At 40.2% G+C, this 24,244-nt stretch overlaps 1 protein-coding gene and 1 long non-coding RNA gene across 2 annotated transcripts in view; one reads left to right on the plus strand and one right to left on the minus strand.

Annotated features, from left to right (window-relative positions):
- The window catches only part of LOC309488812 (uncharacterized protein), a 70,106-nt gene extending 47,324 nt beyond the window's left edge, over positions 1–22,782 (plus strand). The window contains exons 2-10 of the mRNA XM_082157232.1: positions 15,845–16,189; positions 16,261–16,617; positions 17,707–17,808; positions 18,459–18,794; positions 20,300–20,659; positions 21,641–21,997; positions 22,215–22,301; positions 22,391–22,483; positions 22,653–22,782. Coding sequence (XP_082013358.1) covers positions 15,845–16,189; positions 16,261–16,617; positions 17,707–17,808; positions 18,459–18,794; positions 20,300–20,659; positions 21,641–21,997; positions 22,215–22,301; positions 22,391–22,483; positions 22,653–22,735 — 2,120 coding nt within the window. The 3' untranslated portion in view covers positions 22,736–22,782. The remainder of the gene's footprint in view (positions 1–15,844; positions 16,190–16,260; positions 16,618–17,706; positions 17,809–18,458; positions 18,795–20,299; positions 20,660–21,640; positions 21,998–22,214; positions 22,302–22,390; positions 22,484–22,652) is intronic.
- LOC309492825 overlaps positions 1–24,244 on the minus strand; it is a 143,374-nt gene that overhangs the window by 76,586 nt on the left and 42,544 nt on the right. Inside the window, exon 2 of the long non-coding RNA XR_014203721.1 lies at positions 3,680–4,520. This is a non-coding gene — a long non-coding RNA (uncharacterized lncRNA). The remainder of the gene's footprint in view (positions 1–3,679; positions 4,521–24,244) is intronic.

Consider the following 24,244-nt stretch of genomic DNA (forward strand, 5'->3'; position numbering starts at 1 on the left):
GGTGCAGTGAGGCAGGTTAGGTATTGATGGACCACATGAGTGTTTCATTTTCAGCAAAGGTGTCTTGCTGTCTGTCTGCTTTGCTTTTGTTGATGTAATAAATGTCCTTTCAAGTGTAATTTGGTTAAATATTTGTTTAAGAACAAACTGTGGTTTCCGGGAAGCTTTTTTCAATTTCCTCATATAGTTTTCGAATGGAAAAGCTGACACTCCATCTAAAGCTCCATACCTCCTAACATCATCAGCCAAATGAGTCAAACTGTGCACATTATACACCAATTCATCAGCACCATACAACTGCTCAAATTCACTTAAGAAATGTTTCATGAGAGCATCAGCGTAGTCACAGTAATAATTACACAAGGCAGGACAGAGCATCAAGTACATGGCAATTGAGAGATTCATGAAATTTCTGTAGTGGGAAGAGGAAAGGATGTCTTGTAAAACAATTGGGCCCGTATAAAGTAAGAACTGGCGGAATTCAGTGGCTTTCCACCGGTCAATGTCTGCTAATCTTCTTGGCTTTCTCTGAAACTCAATTGGCATATACTGCCTTAGCTGCTGCAATCTCGCAGAGATAGCCATCACTGCATGAGAGCCCAACCTACAAGAAAAATCCCCCTTCATCCAAAAACGTATCAATTTTCGAGTCACTCCGAGGCAAACAAGGTGCATGTAGTCCAGAATGAACATTGTAACCATGCCTATGTTAATCCGTGCAAGGGGAGAGTTGCCCCTGTGGTGATCCTCATTCTCCTGTCTAGAGAACTGATCATCTGTGCGGAGTGTAGCCGTCTTCTCTGGGAAAGTCATGTGGTTCTTAACATAGACTCCTTCTTGATTGCAGCGCTCACACCCAAAGTACCCATTGTGTCCCTTAATGTTTTTAATAAACGATCTTGCAGGAGCATCGCAAATGAAGCAGTCAATCTTTAAAGGAAAGTTCTTTCCTGCTACCTCAAAGCCTTGCTCAAGGCTAGCTACCTCCTGCACAAAGTCAGACAAATACTGCTCCAAATCCAGAGGCTTGCTATTGCCACAAAAAATTCCAATAACAAAAGGTTCGTCTGCAAATGACACTTTGCCCAAAATTGACCACAACTGCAAAGCAGAGCTCTTGTACAAGGGCAAGCCATCAACATTCATTTGGAGGCCAATAGTGTTGATAACATCGTTGATGAGAGTTGAAATTGTCCACAGGTAAGTGAGAATGCCAAAATGTATATATTCACCTCCTTTGATGTTTTTAACATTGGCTGCTATTTTTGCGGTTCGTAGCAGGGTGCGAGCTTGCTTTGGTAAATTTGGATGGAACTCCTGTAGTGCACAAAGAAGATCTGAGAGGGTGTTCTGTGGCACATCATTCCTCAGAGCCCACTCACACAGCACCTTTGATAGTTTTGCACATTCATCTTCCACTGTATCACTCTCATCACTACAGTCTGTGTCACCATCTTCAACTGCATCACTCTCATCACTACTGTTGCCACAGTCATCAAATGAATTTAGGCAATCCATGAAAATATCATCTTCCTCATCATTGACATCCAGATTGGATTCAGGATTAACTTCTCCCAAACTTTCACCTCCATTAATCTCCTGAACTGAAGATGATGAATCAAAAGAATTCAGTATTCTTAATGTGTGCCGGCGCTTAGTCCAATAACTCCTGGAAGCCATATCCTCGTAACCTGTGATAAAATATATAGGACTTTCACTTTCTTGGGCAGACATTCGCTTGCCGAGTCAAATAAATCTGTTAAAATAATCAGGCAAACTAATAAACTTTTGTCTAATTTTTCCATTTTAAAATGAAAATAGACTAATTTTGTCATAACAGCACTTCCTGTTTTTTTTTTTTTTTGTGCAATTTATAAGGGCTATAATTAAGAGATCACAATATAAGTTTTATATAAGTTTATATAATATAACAATTACAAATGCAAATAACTTGAAACTTTATATACAAAGCTAAATTATGTTTAAATGCATATTAGGATCGACAATTCATCTCACTACTTGCGGTGAACAACCATAATAATGCGTTATGGACGTAACCGTTACAGACACTTCATAAATCATGACCGCAATAATTTTTGTGCTCTGTTAGTTTTAATATGAAAAAAGGTCTTAACTTTCTAATTCAGTCTATTTTATAACAAAATTCAAACAATAGATGTCTCAGTGTAAGCGCTTTATCTCTCTTGGTTAAAACATGAATAGGCTATTCATCAAAAGCTGACAAAATAATAATAATAATAATATTGCGTGTCAGTTCTTCTTTCATCATTAAAGTTTATTATTTTCACACGTTTTAAAGCTATATGTTTAAACTTCTAATAGATCGTTTTCTGAGTGCACTTATCTGAAGCACGCACACGCACGCACACACACACACACAAAAAAAACTGGCTGTCATTGTAAGTAACTTCGTTCACATTTTTTGTTGTTTTTAAACTGTCAAATACACGATTCTTGTAAAGTGTAGTGGAGATGAGAGAGCAGATATTGACAAAACTCTACTCCCAACTGACATGGTTTTGAAGCTATTTTTCATAAATTTTTTGGCCTTCAAATGTCTTAAAAACCCTCCAACCACCTCAAATTTGGGACCTCTATAATTATAAAACCTTTTTTATAGCCAACCTTCATTTCTACAAATTAAATCAACAGTGCTTTATTTTTTTTCAGCTACCTTAGGTGTATTTAACAGTAGCATTCAAGTACAAAATTAAATGAACAAATATAACAATACAACACTAGACTTCACTGTATAAATTATACATTGATTCTTAATAAAGCTACTGTGTTAAATATCTTAGTCAAGAGCAGTGGGTGATTTTTCTCTTTGTGTTTTGTTATATTAGGGATAGTTAACTGTTAACCCAAAACATCTCTTATCATTTACTCTCTCAAGTTGTTTTAAACCCTAATGATTTTCTTCTGTTGAAAAAAAATATTTTGAAGAATGTGGGTAACCAGACAGTTGCTGGTCCACAGTGACTAGTATATGTTTTTTTCTACATTGGAAGTCAATGGGGACCAGCAACTGTTTGGTTATCCACATTCTTCAAAATATCTTATTTTGTGTTCTGCACAATAAAGAAATTAATACAGGTTTGAAACAACATTACAGTGAGTAAATAATGGCATTTGACATTTTTGGGTGAACTATCCCTTTAAGGTCAAGCGGCAGCATGTTTAATATTAGGATACTGTCATTTTAAGACCTGTATGCTCTATATACAGCCACGCATCCAGTTTTCTCTCAAATGTTTTCTGCTAAAATGGCGTTTTTCGGGGACTAATATAGGCTAAGGCCAAGCCCCCTTGGCGGGCTCTGACGTGTAATGGCGTGATGCTAGCTCATTGGCGCACACGTCAGAGGCGCCCGCGCCATTAGATGTGCAGTTGCCGCAGCACAGCCAATGAGTGAGCCAGACGTTCACTGTGCTAGCTGTGTAGCTGCAAAAATGCGTTTTACATTATTATAGGCTTCAGTAAATCGAGGAAAAGGAGTTTCCCCACTGCGTATAGCTACGCAATACTTGTTCCCTACTCTCAGGGAACTGAGGTTACGATAGTAACCGAGTAGTTTTCTCTCAAATGTTTAATTTCACTTTATACATATCACATAACCAACACATAACCAACTACTGAATGCACTGTAGCAGGATACCAGAGAATGTCTAATAGGAAGAGAATTGGCACTCTCTGCTTACTTCCGGTTTCTGGACTGGCTGCAGTAACACGTCTCTGTCCATGCGGGGGCGCTCGCAGGCGAGTGCAGAATGAATGGAGGTCTATGGCGCTATACCCATCAAAATCCACTTTTCTCAGGATATAATTTTTTGTCTAGTAATTTGAATGTTGTATTCGAAAGGAGATGCAAAGAAATTACACATTGCTGGGTATTAGATTTTTTAGAGTCACTTATTTGCTTTAAAAAGTCTTTTAAAGTGTCAATGACGTCATACACATCGTACGACCAGAGATACTGCTTTACGGCAATCCTTCAGTCGCGTTGGTGCTTTCGCGCTCTGCACTTTCTTTTCTCTCGAGGCATCGACAACACAGCTGACACAGGTAAATACACGTGCTAGAAGAGTTTTTGTTTTGTTTGTTTCTGGTCCTGCTTCGGATGCCACGATGCCATCAAGCGGTATCTCTGGTCGTAATCAGTCCTTCACTGACCAATCAGCGTTCATTAGCAGAATGCTAGCGTGTTATGGGCAACAACAACTCAACCTGTAAGAAATCGAAAGGACATAAGTACTCGTTCATTCAATTTTCGACCTATAACCCATGTTGAACTGGCAAAACCTACAATAAAATTTGAGATTTCTCAACGGCAATCGGGTGAAAGAGACACATTTAGCCGTCTAGCCCCATAGACTCCCATTCAGTCTGCACTCGCCCGCGATCACCTCCAGTGGAATTCTAATGGAACTGCAACCAAGATCGATACAATGGGGCTAATAGGAAGTGCCAAGGCTCTCCGTAGACGGGCTCTGAGGATACTACGATATTTCTTCAAAAGCAGATCGTGGAGCCATTTTAATCGTGCACAATCAAAAATCGTGTGCTCAGACCACAGCCGTTAGACGAACATAGTTATAACTTAAGAACTTTTTTCCTTAGACTTTAGCAGTTTACTGTGACAATCTGACGTGGTGACATACATAATATGGTAAACGGGGTGAAAAGGACCATATTTATCCTATATAAGCTAACTAACGTTACTCCGTTGTCGTTCGACAAAAACTTATTGTCTGGATTAACAAAAAAAAATAAAAAATAGGTACTGAAATACAATAATAGTAGAACACACACACTATGGCAAATATTACTGTTAAAGATAATTTACAGTTAAAACTCACCTCAGAGTCAGGAGTATTCCACTGTGAAGGCAAACAACCGTTAGGAAGGCGGCAAGTGACGACTGCAGCCTGTAGCGTGATGACGTTGATTAATCAAATACGTTCGACGCATGCGCGGAATTGGATACTTTTAACACGCATGTATTAATCTTTTATTTAATGTAATTTAAACTGTAATGCCAAGTTAAGGATAGAAAAAATAGATACTTAAATAGATATTTCATTAGACAAATTATTCTGTGATTTTAAATCAGTAGATAGCGTATTTAAACTTTATTTAAACAACGAGGGCAAAGTGTTTTGAAAAGCGTAAATAACCTATGTATTATTATTATTTGTTTAATTCTCACACTCGTAATAAAATAAAATAAAATAAAATAAAATTGTAATAAAATATGTGCACATCCTTTTTATACCCTAAGAGATTTAATAAATTAAGATGACAAGAATAAAAATCCTGTGTCTGGTATCCGATAAATAGAAGAAAAAGTAAAAAGTAATAAAAGTTTTGACTGTTAAAACATCCCAATGTCCAACAAATTCACAAACTGTTGGGGACGATGTCAGGTAATATTCATGAAAACAGTTATATTTTTATGCAAATGAAATAGAGATAGAACAACGTTCTAATGAATATAGACATTTATGTACAATACTGTGCAAAAGTCTTAGGCATGTTAATATGTTAATATGATCTCCAATGTTGTTTTGAGTGTTGTAGACAATGGTGTGAAAAGCAACTATAATGAATAAACATTTATTTGACTTGACTGAGGTGTAATTAGTCATGTGAACATGTCTTTTCTTTAAATTTAATGTATTTTTTATTGTTGAAAATGTTTAGCTATATTAGAATGATATAAATGGCATTAGGCCTATACATCTATGGGGAATTGTATAAAAACAGACACAAAGAAGAGAGAAGATTACAATTTAATTTAAACTCAACTAACTCTGCCAGAGTGATGGATATCATAATAACTAGTTATAACTTCTTCATATCTCTGTACCATCAACAACTTTACATTTTGACCTTCTCAAATAAATTAAAAGCCTATTGTTTTATATGCAGGATTCAAAATGAACTAGGTTGGTAGATTTTTTTTTAAATTACGAGGCAGCCAGATTTTTTACCACCAATTGCATGGTACACTGTTAATTTTGGATTACATTACAATCATCATATCCAGTAAAAATAATAGATTTGTTCTTAGAGTTTTTAAAGGGATCATGCGTTGTTTTGTAGACACAATAATGGATTTTTTCTTTTTATTCCTTCTGAGCAGAGTTATAAATGTTAGGTCTTATTGAATTTCACATTCAATTTTTAAAAGCAGCCAAAATGTAATGAAAGTGGGCTACCTAAACAAAACCTGCATGGGCCCAAAGGTACAAAATCTGCTCTGGGCCCGAACGGGCTGGCCCACAATGGGCCATCATGGGCTTAATGTGGGCAGCCCGCTAGTGTGGGCTGCTCACAGATAGCCCGCGGTGAGCCCAAAGCTGTGGGCCTCGCCTGGGCAAGCCCGCACTGGGCCTGTTTAGGTTTGGTGTGGGCTGGCCCTAGCCAACTGTGCCCGCAAAAAGCCAGCATGGGCCCCGCAGGGGCATGTTTGCAGTAATAACATTAAATCTGATAGTAACTTTGAACTATTTAAAAAAAACAAACAAAAACACGCCGGCGCACTGGTGAAGCTTAACAGGTTAAAAACCCATTATACACTTGATTGTCTCTGTCTGCTGCTCATCGAACAAAGCCTCTTAAATGTGTGATCTTAAGCTACAAACTTTATATTGTTGATTAGCCTACAAGTTAGTAATCTTATAGAACAAGAAAGTTTTTCTTCATGACCATAAGAATAGCCTTTCTTGAGAGTTTATAAGAAGAATAACACTCCTTGAGAGTTGATAAGAAGATTGTATGGTCGGTTCGGTGGACGAACGGATTATTCGATGTGAAATTAACTTTGTAGGTTATTCTGAAATTTGATCTATAGCCTATCTGTATATTTATAATTGATTATAATTTGTTGTGGTTAATTATCTATATATAGAGATACAAATATACAGGCTATGTATCCGCTTTTTGGGTGATTTAAAATGTGTAGGTAATAATGGCTCATAACCAGTATGATTAATTATTAATTATTAATTATATATTCCCCTCATTTGAGTTGATTCGCTACAATATTAATAACATCTTAATATTTGGTAAAAGTTAACTTAAAGCCTGTGCAAAATGAAATACATCCTAGCTACTCTCTAAATGCTTGTTATGGAACTTATTGTGAACAATTCACCCATCTCTCTGGTGGCATATGCATAACTTCTCCATGACGCTACTTCTGATTCAATGTGGCTTTAATCCTATATAGCTGTTTACAACGTCATGATGACGACACCCCTATACAGCCCCTCCAGGGCTGAGCTCAGCCTCAGTTATCGCATACAACCCTGGTTTTCCTAACTGAAGGGCTCTAGCTCTACTAGCCGTGGACTGCTGTGCTACTGCAACATCTCATTGATCAAAGTTGAAGGAATATTGTCTGGTTGTTACATGGACTGTCAAAGTCTGCTTCAACATTCCTGTTTGTCTGAGTCTGACGCAAACTACGGGGACAAAGTTTATACCGTGCACAAAGTTGAGTTCTAAAAATCTAAAAGCTGATGGAGAGCGACTGTCCGAAGAGTTCTGGCGATGCTGTGCACATGCAGCCGGAGGTGTGCGAGTGCGCCACGGGCAATGAGTGCCGTTTAAGAGCTACGCTAGACTGTATGTTTAAAGATTATTTTAGAGGCCAGATGGTTGGCTTGATGCACAGGATCATTGATGCTGCGTGTGATATGAAAAACGATTGTGCGCAGGACACCAAGCATGTGACAAATCTCAAAAATGAAATGGATGTCATAAGAGGCCTGACAAATCCATGGACAGATGTGACCCCCATGTTTTTTTAATGGCAAAGAGCCGATCGGTGTTATCCTCAGAAAAGTTCTAGATGTGTTGCGTGAATGTTGTGACGATCCAGGAGTCACTAAAATACTGTGTATGTGTATATTTGTAACAGATCTCTGTGTGTCACTGCTGTCAAAAAATGCAAAAACTGACAACGGTGAAACTCTGAAAATCGTACTCGGTTACTAACGTAACCTCGGTTCTCTCTAGAAGAGGGAACGAGTACTTGCGTAAAATATCTTACGCTAGGGGAAAACCTCTTTTCCTCGAGATATTGAAGCCAAAAATTATCCTTAATTTTGCAATAATGTAAAACGCATTGCAGCAGCATGCAGACATGGGCGAGACAGCTCGCGCGCCCATTGGCTGCTCTGCGGCAACTGCACCAGCCTATCGATAGAGGCTCCTCATGACGTCAGAACCAATGAGGGCGCTTCGCGCCCAATACGTCATGTCCCGCCGAAATCGGGTGGGGCCAGGGCTATAAATACGGCCCAGAGAGGCTGGTTTAATCAGTTTTTTCATCGCTGAAGCGAATCAGAACATGACGCATGCACGGCAAGATACGCAAGTACTCGTTCCCTCTTCTAGAGAGAACCGAGGTTACGTTAGTAACCGAGTACGTTCTCTTACGAGAGGTCTCTCGTACTTGCGTAAGATATCTTACGCTAGGGGAACACAATGTAAAACGCCGTGCGTGCTTGAGACATAACACTAAAGTCCCAAGGGCAGGTGCCCGGGGCTCATACAGTGCCTAATCACAAGGGACTCACAGAGAATCCGGGAAGAGGGGCTAGAATAGCATCATTCCTGTAATATTGAGCTCTGATAAGAGCATGTTATATCAAGTGTTCCACACAGCCAGGGCGAACTCAGCTTGGACTGGTAAATATGGGGGACTTACGTATTGCCCACAGAAGTATATAGGCGATCAGTGATCGCCGCTCTAGCAGTTTCAGCATCCCGAGCCGATAGCATCGGGCGGGCAATACTGAAAAATTAAACCGAGAGCAACCTAGCTTGCAAAGCGGGAACCTCGAGGTTATAAAACCTTATAAATGTAGACGGGGAGGCCCAGCCTGCCGCCATACAGATATCTTGCAAGGCAATCCCACTGGACCAAGCCCACGACGAGGCCATGCCTCTTGTGGAGTGCGCTTTGACACCTATCGGGCATTGCAGGCCCTTGGATGTGTAAGCTAGCGCTATAGCATCAACTATCCATCTGGATAGACTCTGTTTTGATGCAGCTAGTCCCTTAGAACGTCCGCTGAACAAAACAAAGAGCTGCTCCGTCTGTCTGAAAACAGATGAGCGAGACACATAGGGCCCTATCTTGCACCCAGCGCAAGTGACTTTGTACACCGACGCATGTATCATTCCTATTTTGCACCCGCGCAAAGCGGACTTTTCCCTCCACAGAAGCACGTCGGTAAGTTAGGAAATACACTTGCGCTCCCGGGGGCGGTTCAGCGCAAAGAGGAGGCGTGTTCCGGCGCAAACGTTCATTCATGCTATTTTGCAGGTTTAGAAAACAATTGCGCCACTAACCAGGAAAAAATTGTTTAAAGTCAGTGGCGCGTTGCGCATGTTATTCATATGCTATTTTAAGGGCGCATGCTTGGCCATAATCAATGTAGCGTGTGCACAACGCACATAGCCTACACTTTGATTCTCTCATCTACACAGAAGCAGCAGTTTTCATTTTTGAATACATTATTACGATAGATAGATAGATAGATAGATAGATAGATAGATAGATAGACTATTTATTATAAAAGCATACATCTAGCTTACACATTTACCCAAATTATCATACGCCTGTTTAACCGAAGTTAATTTGGGTGGGTTTCTCCATTTCAATGTAACTTCTCTCTTTTACGGCCGTGACGAGAGCGTTGCTCTCCTTGGCTGTGAACCGCTCCTGGCGCGCGCCTGGCAAATCCGCCGTTACAATAGCAATCCGCTATGGAAAAAGCGCGTTTGCTCTTAAAGGGAATGTGAGATGACGCTCTGATTGGTTTATTTCACGTTACGCCCAAACCACACCTATGAATAATGAAGCTACTTCAGACCAACCCATTTTAGATTTGCGCCTGGCGCAATAGTCATTTATCCCGCCGGGAAAATAGCAACAGCGCCGAGACCCGCCCACAAAGTTACTTGCGCTTTGCGCTTTGACACTTGCGTTTCAGATCGTTAAAATAGGGCCCATAGGCTCTTAACGCCCTGACCGGGCAAAGGAAGCCTGCGTCCCCTTCCTCTTCAGATACCGGCAGGGCCGACAGGGAGATAACCTGTGCCCTAAACGGTGTGTTGAGGGATTTAGGAACATATCCGTGCTTTGGTTTGAGTATGACTCTCGAGTCATTCGGCCCAAACTCCATACACGTCGTGCTCACTGAGAGCGCTTGCAAATCCCCTATGCGCTTCACTGAAGCGAGAGCCAGAAGAAACACTGTTTTGAAAGACAAGAGTTTCAGGTCTATTGACTGTATTGGCTCGAATGGGGCACCTTTCATGGCTTCCAGAACCGTGGAAAGGTCCCAAACGGGAACTGAGGGTGGTCTGGGAGGGTTCAGCCTCTTAGCTCCTCTAAGGAAGCGAATGACCAGATCGTTCCTTCCTAATGACTGGCCAAGCGGTGGTTCAGTGAACGCTGCTATGGCCACCACATAAACTTTGAGCGTGGATGGGATTCTGCCCTTATCCAGAAGCTCTTGTAAAAAGGAGAGAACCTCCGGCACCCCACAGCGTGAGGGTGAAGTGCCACTCGCTGTACACCAGCTAGTGAACACAGACCATTTTGAGGAATAGAGCCGCCTCCTAGATGGAGCTCTAGCCTGCGTGATCGTGTTTAACACTCCCGCTGGGAGGTTAACAGGTACCCGTTGATGGCCCACACATGTAGGGACCAAAGCTCCGGGCGAGGATGCCAGATCGAGCCGTTCGCCTGCGAGAGGAGATCCCTCCTCACCGGTATCGGCCACGGGGCAGTACTCGTCAGCTGCATCAGGACTGGAAACCAGACTTGGTTTGTCCAAAATGGGGCGACGAGTAGCACTGGGCATCCGCTCTCCCTGATTCGCTCTAACACCTGGGGTAGGAGCGTGACAGGGGGAAACGCATAGAGCGGGCAGCGGGGCCAGCGCATCCCTGCTCTTGGAGAAGAATTCCTGACAATGAGCGTTCTCTTGAGACGCAAATAGGTCTATTTCCGCTCTGCCAAATGTCCTCCATAGCATTTTGACTGTCTGTGGATGTAAAGACCATTCTCCTGTCGGCAGATTGTTTCTGGACAGTCTGTCTGGTCCCACATTCAGATGGCCGAGCACATGCGCTGCCCTGAGCGAGCGCAGATTGTGCTGAGCCCAGACCAGGAGGCGTTCCGTCAGCCTTTGAAGGATTCTGGATCTGATACCTCCTTGGTGATTTATATAAGCCACCACTGACATGTTGTCCGAACGGACCAAGACGTGGTGTCTTTTTATCTGAGGACAAAAGCGCCTCAGCGCGTTGTCGACTGCCATCATTTCCAGGCAGTTTATATGCAGAAGCTTTTCCCGTTCTGACCACTGGCCGAATAACGGTCTGCCCTCGAGCAGCGCTCCCCATCCCGAGGTTGAGGCGTCCGTAGACACCACCTTCACACTCGAGGAAGTCCCCAGGCTTACACCTGACCGGTACCAGTCGGTCACTGTCCAAGGTTTCAGAGCTGCGACGCATTTCTGATCGACCTTGAGGCGCGCGAGACCGGAGGTCCAAGCTCTGCGCGGCGCGCGCTTTCAACCTATACTGCAGCGGGCACATGCGAAGCAGACCCAGCTGAAGCACTGAGGATGCTGAAGCCATGAGACCCAGCATCCTTTGAAGCTTTTTGAGCGGGACTAAATAAGCGCCGTGGCGAAAAATCTCTGTCATGCGCTGAATACTTAGTCTGCGCTGCGGCGACAGCTGTGCTGTCATAGACAGCGAGTCCAGATCTGTGCCCAGAAAAGATATTTTCTGACTGGGAGACAGTGAACTCTTTGCCCAATTGACTGTGAGACCTAAATTCTCGAGGTGATCGAGTAATATGGTCCTGTGTTCTATGAGCTCCGACTGTGATCGAGCTAGAACCAGCCAATCGTCCAAATAATTCAGCACTCGTATGCCTTGGAGCCTGAGGGGTGCGAGCGCTGCATCCATGCACATCGTGAATACGCGAGGTGCCAGGGATAGGCCAAATGGCAGGACTGTGTACTGATATGCCTGGCCCTCGAAGGCGAATCTCAAAATTCGCCTGTGACGTGACGCTATTTGTATTTGAAAATAAGCGTCTTTCAGATCTATCGACATGAACCAGTCCCCTTGGCAAATTTGCGAGAGGATTTTCTTGGTCGTGAGCATTCTGAACCGTCATTTCAGAAGTGCTTTGTTTAGTCGTCTTAGATCTAAAAATGGGTCTGAGACCCCCGTCTTTTTTGGGTACCAGAAAATATCTGCTGTACATGCCCCCTTCGCTCTGAGCTTGTGATAGGGGTTCTATAGCCCCTTTGCTCAGTAACTTCGCTATTTCGGCCCGAAGTAGGTGTGCTACTTCCTTTTTCACCGTAGTATCGATTCGCGCCGCTCTGCGTTGCGGGCGTCGACCGAACTGTAGCGAATAGCCTCTTTCTATAATGTCTAGCACCCACTTCGAAACCCCGGGTAGCCTTGCCCATGCGTTTGCACGAATGGCTAGGGGTTGAATGCGAAGCGCGCTCTGGTCGCTCAGCGACAGAGGGGCTTCAGTGTGCTGCAACATAAGCGTCGCGCTTATGACATTTGAGGCAGGGGGCGCGCTGATAACAGCGGGCAGATTGCCCGCGCTCGACTCCTCTGCGGTGGTCAACCGAGAGGGGGAGGGCTGGGCGAGTCCCGTAAGACCTGTCATGTCTATGTGTGAATGTGGGCGTGGGATAGCGGGCACATTTACAACACTGAGAGCATTGTCTGCCTGAGCAGAGCAAATGCATGTTGGTTTCGTTTTGCAGAAACCTTGAGACATGCAGAACGTAGTGTTTGTGGGCACTGGGCAGTGGGCACATTTACCACATTTAATGCGCAATCGATCTGGGTCGATTTCATGTGCGCGAGCCCTGTGCGACGGGCTGTGTTCCTGTGTAGGAATGAGCACTGGGCAGTGGGCATTTCGTCCACACTCATAACACCATCGGCCGTGGCCGGAACACCAGAAAATACACTCAATGGGATTTATCTGGGTAGCCGTAAAGCGGCGTTTGTGTGCAGGCAAGCGGGCTGTGTCGCCGACTTGTTTACTGCAGAATACACTGGAACAGTCGCATTTACTGGAACTGAACGAGCGAGAAGTTGCCATAGAAACAGAGAGCGTCAACATGCTGGCGTTTGTCTGCAGGCGTGCGTGCATTACAACAGGCTCGCTCACTGCAGTATGACATTTCCAGTCGCCTGAACTTCAGAGGGGAATGAGAAATGTATGAGAAATAGAATTCGGCCCGGCCGCAGCGGGACATTAACGCTCTTTTCTCCTTTCGCCAGTGACGCACGGGAACCATAGAAACGGTGTTTGGGTGCAGGCGAGCGGGTTGTACAACGCGCTCGTTGGCTGCAAAATGCACATCTGCAGTCGCCTTTCAGGGAACTGACAGAGCGAAGCATTGGAGGCATAATTAATCTGCCGTTAGACCGAGATTCGAACCCCGGTCTCTCGTGTGAAAAACCAAAGATTCCGCCACTGAGCCACAGGCGGGAACACAAAGGCTTTCAGATGCACGAGCATATAAGAGCGTCAACATGTTTTCTTCGGCGTTGATTGACGCGCGAATGGGGCGCAGAGGCAGGGTAGCTTTCTTGTACGTAAAGAAAAACTAACCCCGACCGTCCGCTTCCAGCCTCCCCTGTGAACGGCGCATTGTGCGCGGCTCGAAAAGAGGGAGAGAGAAAGCTAGCCCCGTGACCGTCCGCTCCTGACATCCCCTGTGAACGGCGCGGTTTGCGCGGCTCGAACAGAGGGAGAGCAGGTATCATCCTCCAAGCAGGCAAGGCAAGCGGGCGCACCGGCGAGCTTTGCGGGTTGGGGGGGAAAGGGGCGTCTTGAAAAAGACGTCCGGCTCTTTTAGTGCAATGAGAGTGTGTGTCGCGGCGGCGAACACACACACATACACAAAACACAGTAACAGAGAAAAGGATATGTACGCCGGAAAGCGTCAGCAGGAACGGCGACTGAAGGCGGCGAGTTGTCGACCGGCAGCTTCAGATGCAGAGTAATCCCGCTGGGTGCTTGTAATCAGACGGCGCGGCTTCCTCTCAGGATCCAGCGATGCGTGAGCCCGCTGAAGAGATAAAAAACTGACCAAACCAGCCTCTCTGGGCCGTATTTATAGCCCTGGCCCCACCCGATTTCGGCGGGACATGACGTATTGGGCGCGAAGCGCCCTCATTGGTTCTGACGTCATGAGGAGCCTCTATCGATAGGCTGGTGCAGTTGCCGCAGAGCAGCCAATGGGCGGGGGAGCTGTCTCGCCCATGTCTGCATGCTGCTGCAATGTGTTTTACATTATTGCAAAATTAAGGATAATTTTTGGCTTCAATATCTCGAGGAAAAGAGGTTTTCCCCTAGCGTAAGATATCTTACGCAAGTACGAGAGACCTCTCGTAAGAGAACTGGTCAGCTACATCCTAGAGCAAAACATGATAGCCTGCAGAGATTTTCTATTCTGGTTAGACCATCTGTAAATGTCATTATAATTTTACTTTGTATGTAATGCCAGTCTATAATTTTCTTCTCTACTTCAATGTATGAATGTATACTCAAAAGTGTAATGTTGAAATAAAAGGTTGAATCACTTAACTCGTTATTTTTTTGTGGTAATGTCTGAGATCATAAAAACTTTTACCAAATATTAAGATGTTAAAGTTCAGTTATAGACCTATAGCGCATTCAAATGTATTGAGTTAAAATTTAAACGTGATATAAATATTGCATAAAACACGTCATTGCCGAATTCAGGGGTGTTTCAGGCCCACCACCTTCAACTAAACCTTGCGAAGACAGAGCTGCTTGTGGTCCCGGCCATTGGCGGCGGCCAACCCAACACTACACCACAACTTCTCCATTCAGCTAGGTTATTCAGCTAGGACAAACTGATCCATAACTCCATCAAGATCAGCTAGGAACCTTGGAGTTGTGATTGATGATCAATTTAACTTTACAGATAACATTGCTATAACTGCTGGATCCTGCAGATTTGCCTTATACAACATCAGGCCCTTCCTATCAGAGCAGGCTACACAACTCCTTGTCCAAGCGCTGGACAATTGTAATGCTCTCCTGGCGGGTCTTCCAGCTTGCACTGTCAAACCTCTGCAACTGATCCAAAATGCACAGCAAAACGTCACTGACGTTTGCCTACAGAACAACCACTGGCTCTGCTCCCTTTTACCTAAACTCATTACTTCAGACTTACGTGCCATCCAGAAACTTGCACTCTGCAAGCGAACAACGTCTTGTGGTACCATCTCAAAGAGGCACAAAATCTCTTTCTCTGACCTTTACCATTACTGTTCCCTGCTGGTGGAATGATCTGGCTAACTCAACCAGAGCTACTGAGTCCATAGCAATTTTCAAGAAAAGGCTGAAGACGTACAGTATCTTTTTTCGGCAACACTTGATCAATTAATACTAACACTTTCTCTTCTATATCTATTCATTTAATAGCACTTGCATATTGTTGTCCTACTTTTTAGTTTAACTGCTTCTATTGTTCTCATTTGTAAGTCGCTTTGGATAAAAGCGTCTGCTAAATGAATAAATATAAATGTAAATGTAAATGTAAATAACTAGAAACCAAAAACAACATTTGGGGTCGAGCCCTAGGGACACCCCTGAATATACCTACTGTACATAAATACTTGTTCATGTCAGTAATTATGCTCTATATATCAGTATATAACCATTATCCTTTGAAAAACTACATAACAAGCTTATTTTGTTTCTCTGTCTCAGGATTCATTCTGCACGGTCCCTCTGGTCCTCTGGTTGCTCCTCTGGGATCTTCAGTGATTCTGCCCTGTCATGTTGATGAACCTTTACTAATGGAGGATCTGGAGGTGGAATGGAGAAGGAAAGAATCAGAGACTTTAGTTCATCTGTTTCAAGATGGTGAGAGTCGACCAGAGGCACAGCAGCAGGATTATCAGGATAGAGCTCATTTCTTTACTGATGAGATTAAACATGGAAACTTCTCCCTCCGTCTGGACAATCTGAGAGCTGAAGATAAAGGAGAATACACATGTACAGTTCACACTCAGAAGGAGTCTGGAGAGACTGAGGTTCAGATAAAAGATGTTGGTGAGTCTGAACTGAAATGGATCTTCAGAAATACTTTGAGTGTGTGATATTTACACAGTTTGTTCTTTCAGAGCGTTTGCTAGTCTCAGGATCAGATCGGTCCATATCTGCGTATGTGGGTGAAGACGTCACTCTGAACTGCTCTGTAGACTCTCACGTCACACCTGAAGACTTAAAACAGGTTTCTTGGAAGAAAACCGATGAAGATGAAGAAGACATTCTGGTTCTGCTCTACGAAAACAACAAGGTTTTTCCAGATTCAGACGAGCGATACCGAGACAGAGTTGAGTTCTTCACTGCTGAAATCCCCAAAGGAAACTTCTCTGTCCGACTGAAGAGCGTCAGAACTGAGGATAAAGGGGTTTTCATGTGTCAAGTGTTTGCTGGAAGAGATTCAGCCAATGCAACTGTAGTGCTGGAACAACTGGGTGAGTCATAAAAAAACTAATTACTAACTAACAAAAAACCTAACTTTTTTTTCATAATACTTGAATGAAATTATTAAAAGGACAGTTTTGGCTTGTCAAATAACATCAAAAACATTCAATATATTGTTTTTATATTTATATAGTTTAGTTTTGTATTATATTTTTTATTTATTAAATTAAATAAGCTACGGATGTGCTTTCTCATGGGATACTCTGCAATTATCTTTTCAGTAATTCGTTTTTTTTTTATACAACAGCTTTTTTCTCAGTACTTTTTCAAAACTTGTCACACAGTTCTCTTTAATCTTTTTCAGCTTTCATCTTCGCACACACATTTCACATTTGTTATTCTTTATTTAAAAGGGACAATACATTATTATATTAATGTGTCCATCATAAATGTGCCAGATTTAGCCATACAGGCTCATTTTCATCTGTAGCCCCTGGCAGTTGATGATAAAGAAAAGTACATAAGTATATAAAACATGGAAAATCATATAAAAGCACATTCCAGCAAACATAGCCATAACCAGGGCATATTAACACAAACACAGAATGAATTTAAATATGAGACAGAAATAAACCACTACTCCAAATTATGAAGAAATGTTTGATTACCTAATAACCAATGATTTATCGATGCAGAGAAAGAAGTAAAGGATGTAATATTTCATAATTCTGTAGGTTCAGTTTTCCAGGTATGTGATGCTCTATAGGAAAAGGCTGACTGCCCAAAAGCACTTCTTCTATGTGTTATTGTCCAATCTCCTCTATAGATGAGTTATGATTTTGTCTAATAAACTCATTAAGTGGAGGTGGAGACATACCAGTTTAAAAGATCATATTTAGTTACAATTTTACAATGATGATTTACATTTAAACAATTTATTCAATATATCCAAAGCTTTGCTAGAGTGTGGGTTAGTATTTGTAATTAGCGATAACACCCTAGAAATCTATTGAATGTCTCCTTTTAGCTAAATGTGTGTGTGTGTGTTCTTACTTTATCATATCTTAGGGACACATTTGTGCAATATATATATAAGGAACTGCACAATAACAGCATTATTAAGTGTGTGTGTTTGACAGGTTTCTCTGCTCTCCACATAATAATGCTGATTCTCTGTATCTCTGCATCTGGATCTGCACTTCTGCTCTGCTGTCTGATCTACTGCAGATCTCAGACTAAAGGTACAATTATAACAGGAACATATTCTGATTTACTGGGATTCTGTGGCAAAATCTACCTATAGACAGATTGCTCATCATTACATCATTGGAGAAAAGCATTGCTAGACGACTATTGTTTTTGTTTGAATATTTTTGTGAAATGTGTTTTTGTCATTCTGATGACATCAATCTGCGTCTTTTTTCTGATTCGTCGTTGTCACTACATTCAAAACATTTTTTCACTTTAAAATAATGGTCCAGATCACTATAGCTCCTGCAGAGTGACAAGTTAACACTTGAGTAATTAGTGATGCATCTTATGACTACATTTAGAGTAAAAAAAAGAAAAAAAAGACAATTGCTCACATCTCAGATAAGCTAATATCAATAATTACTTAATGAGGTTATAGCCTCATTAATAACTATCAACAACCGATTATAAAAAAAAAAAAAAGATTATAATAATTACAATTACCTATTAAGGAACTATCCCAGTCCTAAATGTGATATTACTTACTAATTAGTTATGCTTGTTTCCAATAGCATTATCTGAAGTGTTAATGTAGTAATACTTACCGCTGTATTTAGTGTGATTAAAACAGCCTAGACAGAGGCTGATAGTGAGGTTATTATTCCTCAACATTTGAAATGAAATGTCTTTTCCTTTTCAGGTTTGGTTGTGCAAAATTATTTTAACGGCGATCGTCTGGGAGGTTCAGTGGTTATTCCCTGTCATGTTCCTCCAAACTTACTAACTGAAGATCTGAAGGTGGAATGGAAAAGAAGAAGCAGAAACTCAGAGACTTTAGTTCATCTGTATGAAGATGGAGCAGAGAAACAGCAGCAGGATTATCAGGATAGAGCTCATTTCTTTACTGAACACATTAAACATGGAAACTTCTCCCTCCGTCTGGACAATCTGAGAGCTGAAGATAAAGGACGATACACATGTACAGTTTACAACAAGAGGGATTGTGTGTTTTCAGCCAAGACAAATGTGGATCTGGGTAAGTAAACCAATACAAACAAATCAAACTCGACTCTTAATAGTTAATCAACAATACAGTTGTCAGGGTGTGGTGCAGGCAGAATAAGGCAAAGGCAAAAAGGCTCCAATACAAACTTTTACTAAATAGAAATTCCAACGGGTACAGGCAGGATACTCACACACTAAGTACAACAGTTAACGGACCAAGACTGACTGAACTGAAGGAACTTAAATACAACACAGATGAACACTAATGACAGAAACACAGGTGGAACACATAACTAACTAGACACAGGTGATACAACTGAACTAATAATGACTGAAGACGACACGTGATGACAGGTAGACAAGTCCAATGAAAACAAACTAAACAGAACACAACTGTGACAACTGCGTATTATATATTCAGGATTTTTATTTGTATAATCAGAGCTATAACTATATGATCAAGATTACAAATACATATTCAGATGTCATATGTTATCAGCTGACCGCTTACTCTCTGTTCACAAACATGATTATTGTAAACCCTTAAAAGATCCCCTCAGACAAAAGCTGACAAAAGATCATCTGCGGTTCAGTTACTGTAAGAACATTAGGTCAAGAAATATATGTCTGCATGTTATGAATCTACAGCAGTGTACAGTAAATGATTATTGCATATACTAGTGCAAACACCATTCTGTATGATTTACAGTATTTGACAGTATAAACTCTACTGTCAGAACAGTTGTAGAAACACATGGTCATAGCTTCACTGAACACATATTCTGATCAAATATACTTAATATACTGTAGAAATGTTTGTCATGTGATCTAAAAATCTGCTTTATGTGGTAAAATCTAAATGAACTAATTCCATCAAATCAAATATATTATTTTATATGATTATTTATTATGATTGAATCAACCTGACTATATGGCTTTATGGGTTAAATCAAATATAGATTCTTAAGGAGATAATTGCTCAATCACTTTTTGCATTATATTGTAATGACTGTTTTTTTTCTGATTTGAAACTGGAAAAGTTTTCCTTCAGCACCTCTAAGAGCGATTTGAAACATATCTCGGATTGTTTGCTATTGAAATAATTCATGCTTAAAATTATAAAACTGAAAACAGATCATTTTTATTGTATTTTGGATAAAAAAACAAATGAATTCATTAATTGTTGTGAATGATCGACCAACTGTTATACAAATGTGGTGTGTTTTGAGTTTTGTACATACATAATTCATAAGACAGTGTGTATGGATGATGATCGGTGTGTGTGAGGATCAGACGTCAATTCTCTCACTGCTGGAATTACAAACATAAACTTCTGAACTTAACCCTTAATAAACCCTTAATAAAGGTTTGGCCTTTTTAATGCAACTTTATTTTTCATATCATGCAGACTTATTTTTTGCAGACTAAGTTTTCTTACAGTTACTGAACTGCAGATGATCTTTTGTCTGCTTCTTTTCTCTTTTCTTTCGTATTAATAGTTTTTCCACATTACAACATGTTTCTATTCCTTTATAGAGTTCTGGGTGACTGGTAAAGGGTTTCCTCTGGGATCTTCAGTGGTTTTGCCCTGTCAGGTTGACAAAAGCTTGTTCCAGAAAAGTCTGAAGGTGGAATGGAGAAGAACAAGAAGAACAGAAACAGAAACAGAAACAGACTCAGAGACTTTAGTTCATCTTTATGAAGATGGAGGGAGTCGACCAGAGAAACAGCACAACGACTTTCACAAAAGAGCTCATTTCTCCAATAAGAAGATCACAGATGGAAACTTCTCCCTCCGTCTGAAGAAACTGAGAGCTGAAGATGAAGGAGTTTACAGATGTAAAGTTTACAGGGACGAGGAGTGTGTGTTTTCAACCGATACAGAGATGAAACTGAGTAAGTGTAAAAAAAGAAACTGCTGCTGTTGTATGACTACTGTGAATATATTAAGCAATATAGTTACAATAAAAATAGTTTTCCAGATTTTTAATAACATTAGTTTGATGCATTTAAGTGATAACTGTAATTGTCTGGCCTGGTCATATATTATTAATTATATACATAAACATATATGTATATATACATTTTGAATGAGCAGCACCTTCATCTGAGCATGCATTGATACGCTTTATCAGCTGGCTCTGGATTTGTACATCTGAGTCTCTATGGAAAGTAAATTCCCATTACAGACAAAAAATCAAGAAATGGAATGATTATAAAAGCTATTAGCAGATAATATAAAATAACCCCAATTAGTGGAAGGAATTATGGTGTTTTTGACCTGTGAGAACCACGTCTATTCTCATCAGAAACTCATTATTCCACAATTATAGACTGATGTGGAGAATAGCCCTTTAAATGTTGCTTTGGCGTTCTTCATGAGTGATTGGACAGAGAACACACAGGGAAAATAGAAAATGTTTAGAGACTCGAGTAGAAAGTATCACAAGTACAGAACAGAAAATAAGTATTTCACATTTATAATTCAGAAAACAAAGCAAATGAAACTGTGGATATCTAGTTTAATAAAGTGCCTTGAACAAACTCTGATTATCTTTCAAAGAGTGTATGTCATTAAACTTTACATTATCCGAATCCAGTGATTATTTCTTCTTCAATAGAAATATTGATGGTGATTTTCTCAGACGGGTTGATTTAAAAAAAACCTGTGTGTCATTTACTGTTGTGCAAAGCTACTGTATAGATGATCAGATTCAAGAGACTTGAGGACATGTTATGTAACTGTGTGTGAATGGATGATGAGCGGATCAGACCTCAGTTCTCTCACTGCTATAAATTCAGAAGTAAAATCAAACGTAATCTTCTGTGACGGTTTATTAACCCTGAATAAATGTCACATAAATGTTTATTTTTCAGTATTCACTGTGGAACCTTGTCTTCACACACCTGTTCCTCTGGGATCTTCAGTGGTTCTGCCCTGTTATGAACAAAGACCCTCTAGAATGGAGGATCTGAAGGTGCAATGGAGAAGAACAGACTCAGACTCAGAGACTTTAGTTCATCTGTATGAAGATGGAGCAGAGAAACAGCAGCAGGATTATCAGGATAGAGCTCATTTCTTCACTGAGGAGATTAAACACAGAAACTTCTCCCTCCGTCTGGACGATCTGAGAGCTGGAGATGAAGGAGAATACACATGTACAGTTCACAGTGGCTTATCTTGGAATCGCAGGAAGTTTTCAACCGATATAAATGTGTTGCTGAGACTACTGGGTGAGTCAACAGAAAAGAAAAGAACAACTCTTCTATCCTTCATCAGTGTTCAGTATTTATAATATTATGTTTCATTCAGTTATAAATGTAATGGCCAGAAAGAACAGAGATGTGTGTGTTAAATAAAACTGAATGACTGATAATGATAGTTGAAATAATGATTAAATGTAATAATAACTGATTAACTGATCATGTGTTATTGTGTCTCTTCTCTCAGACACAGTCTTTCGTCTTCAGATGTTTCTCATCTTCTGTCCAAATATTCTGATGTTTCTTGCTTTTGTCGTCTGGGGTTTTTCTGAAGGTCAGTGTTTCAGGACTGATGGTTTATCAATGCATTATGATTATTCATATATGTGTCTATATGTACAGTAATGTGTGGTTGTGTTTCAGGATCTGTGTCTGAGTCAGTCTCTTGTTCTGCTCTTTATTTTCTGAGGCCTCTCATGTTGCTCTGGACGGCTCCGTATATCGATGAGTTCACAGGTATGGCTGATTTATTAGTATTTATATAGTATATGAATTATAATACACATTCTTTTCACATAAACTGACTGTAAAACCAATGAAGTTTACATTAAATGCAGTGTTTTGTTGGCATTTGTGTTGTAAATGATATTGTGGATATAATTATTTAATCTTTTCTGTTTTACAGGCAATATTAAACCATGGGTTCGGATTTTCAGTTTTAGAACAGAATATATTGTTTTTTCAGCTATTTTTTACTCAGGTAAATAAATCCAAATGTAAATCCACAGTCATTATCATAAACACATTAATGCACATTAACCTTCTGGGGTCTGAGGTGTTTTTGGGGTCCTTGAGATGTTCTGACATGCCCTGACATTTGTGCTTTTTTCAGTTGCTTATAAACATATTAATGGCAAAGGTATAATTACACTCTATTTAGCACAAACACGGCTACCATAATATGTGAGCAACATGTATGTTTGTATTTTTGAGAGAATAATGTTTATGCATGGTTATTGAAAAAACTAAAAACTAAAGTTTCTGAAATAAGGCCACAAAACACATATGTGTCCACAAGACTTTTGACTAATGGATGTTGTCGCCTAGAGTTTTTTCTTCAAAATGATGTGAAAATCATCCTGCCTAATCATTCACATAAAACAATACATTGATTTAAATTTTGTAAGACACTTTTTGTTTGGAAAGGCAATATGCGCAGGGTCCAGGCAATATGTGCAACGATCCAACACCGTCATGCATATTTAGTGGTTCACACCTGAGGAGACAATGGGGCTCGCATACTTAATGAGCCTTTCATTCAGGTGTGTCACTGAGCCACAGGAAAGAATGCAAGAGCAATATATATATATATATATATATATATATATATATATATATATATATATATATATATTCACAGTTGGAAACACAGTTGTTGTTGTTTTCACAGCAAATTGTATAATATCTAAGGTAAACATTTCTAGTAATTGTGCAGTTAATTGTTCTCATACTGTATTTTCAGAAAGTTTTGGAATATATTATCTACCCAAATGTGTCACTAATAAAACACAATAAAAATAATTTAAAGAGAAGGCTTATATTGACCTTTTAAGATTTTGTTTACATCTATACATCTATCCATCTATCTATCTATCTATCTATATATATATATATATATATATATATATATATATATATATATATATATATATGCTATTTTATTAAAAAGGTTATACAATTACAACAACATTTAAAATTGTAACAATATTTCCAGTGTAATCTTTCTTTGTAAAAACTAAAGTATACATTTTATCATACGAGCAGAAATTGGCAACATTATAAGCTTATTTGATGTGGCAGTATTTTACAGTAAAAACTTTATAATCTATCCCATTTTTGTAGTCGATTTTTACTCATCTTAGTATAGCAATAGAGTTTGCTAAAAGCTGTTCATTCATTCACACACAAAAATGCGATTCATATTTAAACAGTATTTTTGCCAGCTGTAGTAGCTACACAACAGCGCGCATCTGTGCATTCATTTATTCATACATAGAAACGCGATTCATATTTAAAAACCCTCTGGCCTTCTTCGTAAATGGGTTACACTTAGCTTCCTCCCGCCCGAAAACGGACGAAGCCTTAAAATTTTACTTTACTTTTTCCCAGGACAACCAATCAAATATATTTTTGTTCTATAATGTTTTCTGATTATTATTTAGAATTTTTAGAATTTTTTATGATACTTTGCATTAATTATATAATTTTTATGAGCTA

Source organism: Leuciscus leuciscus (assembly GCF_965113295.1).
Source record: "Leuciscus leuciscus genome assembly, chromosome: 1".
Lineage (NCBI taxonomy): Eukaryota > Metazoa > Chordata > Actinopteri > Cypriniformes > Leuciscidae > Leuciscus > Leuciscus leuciscus.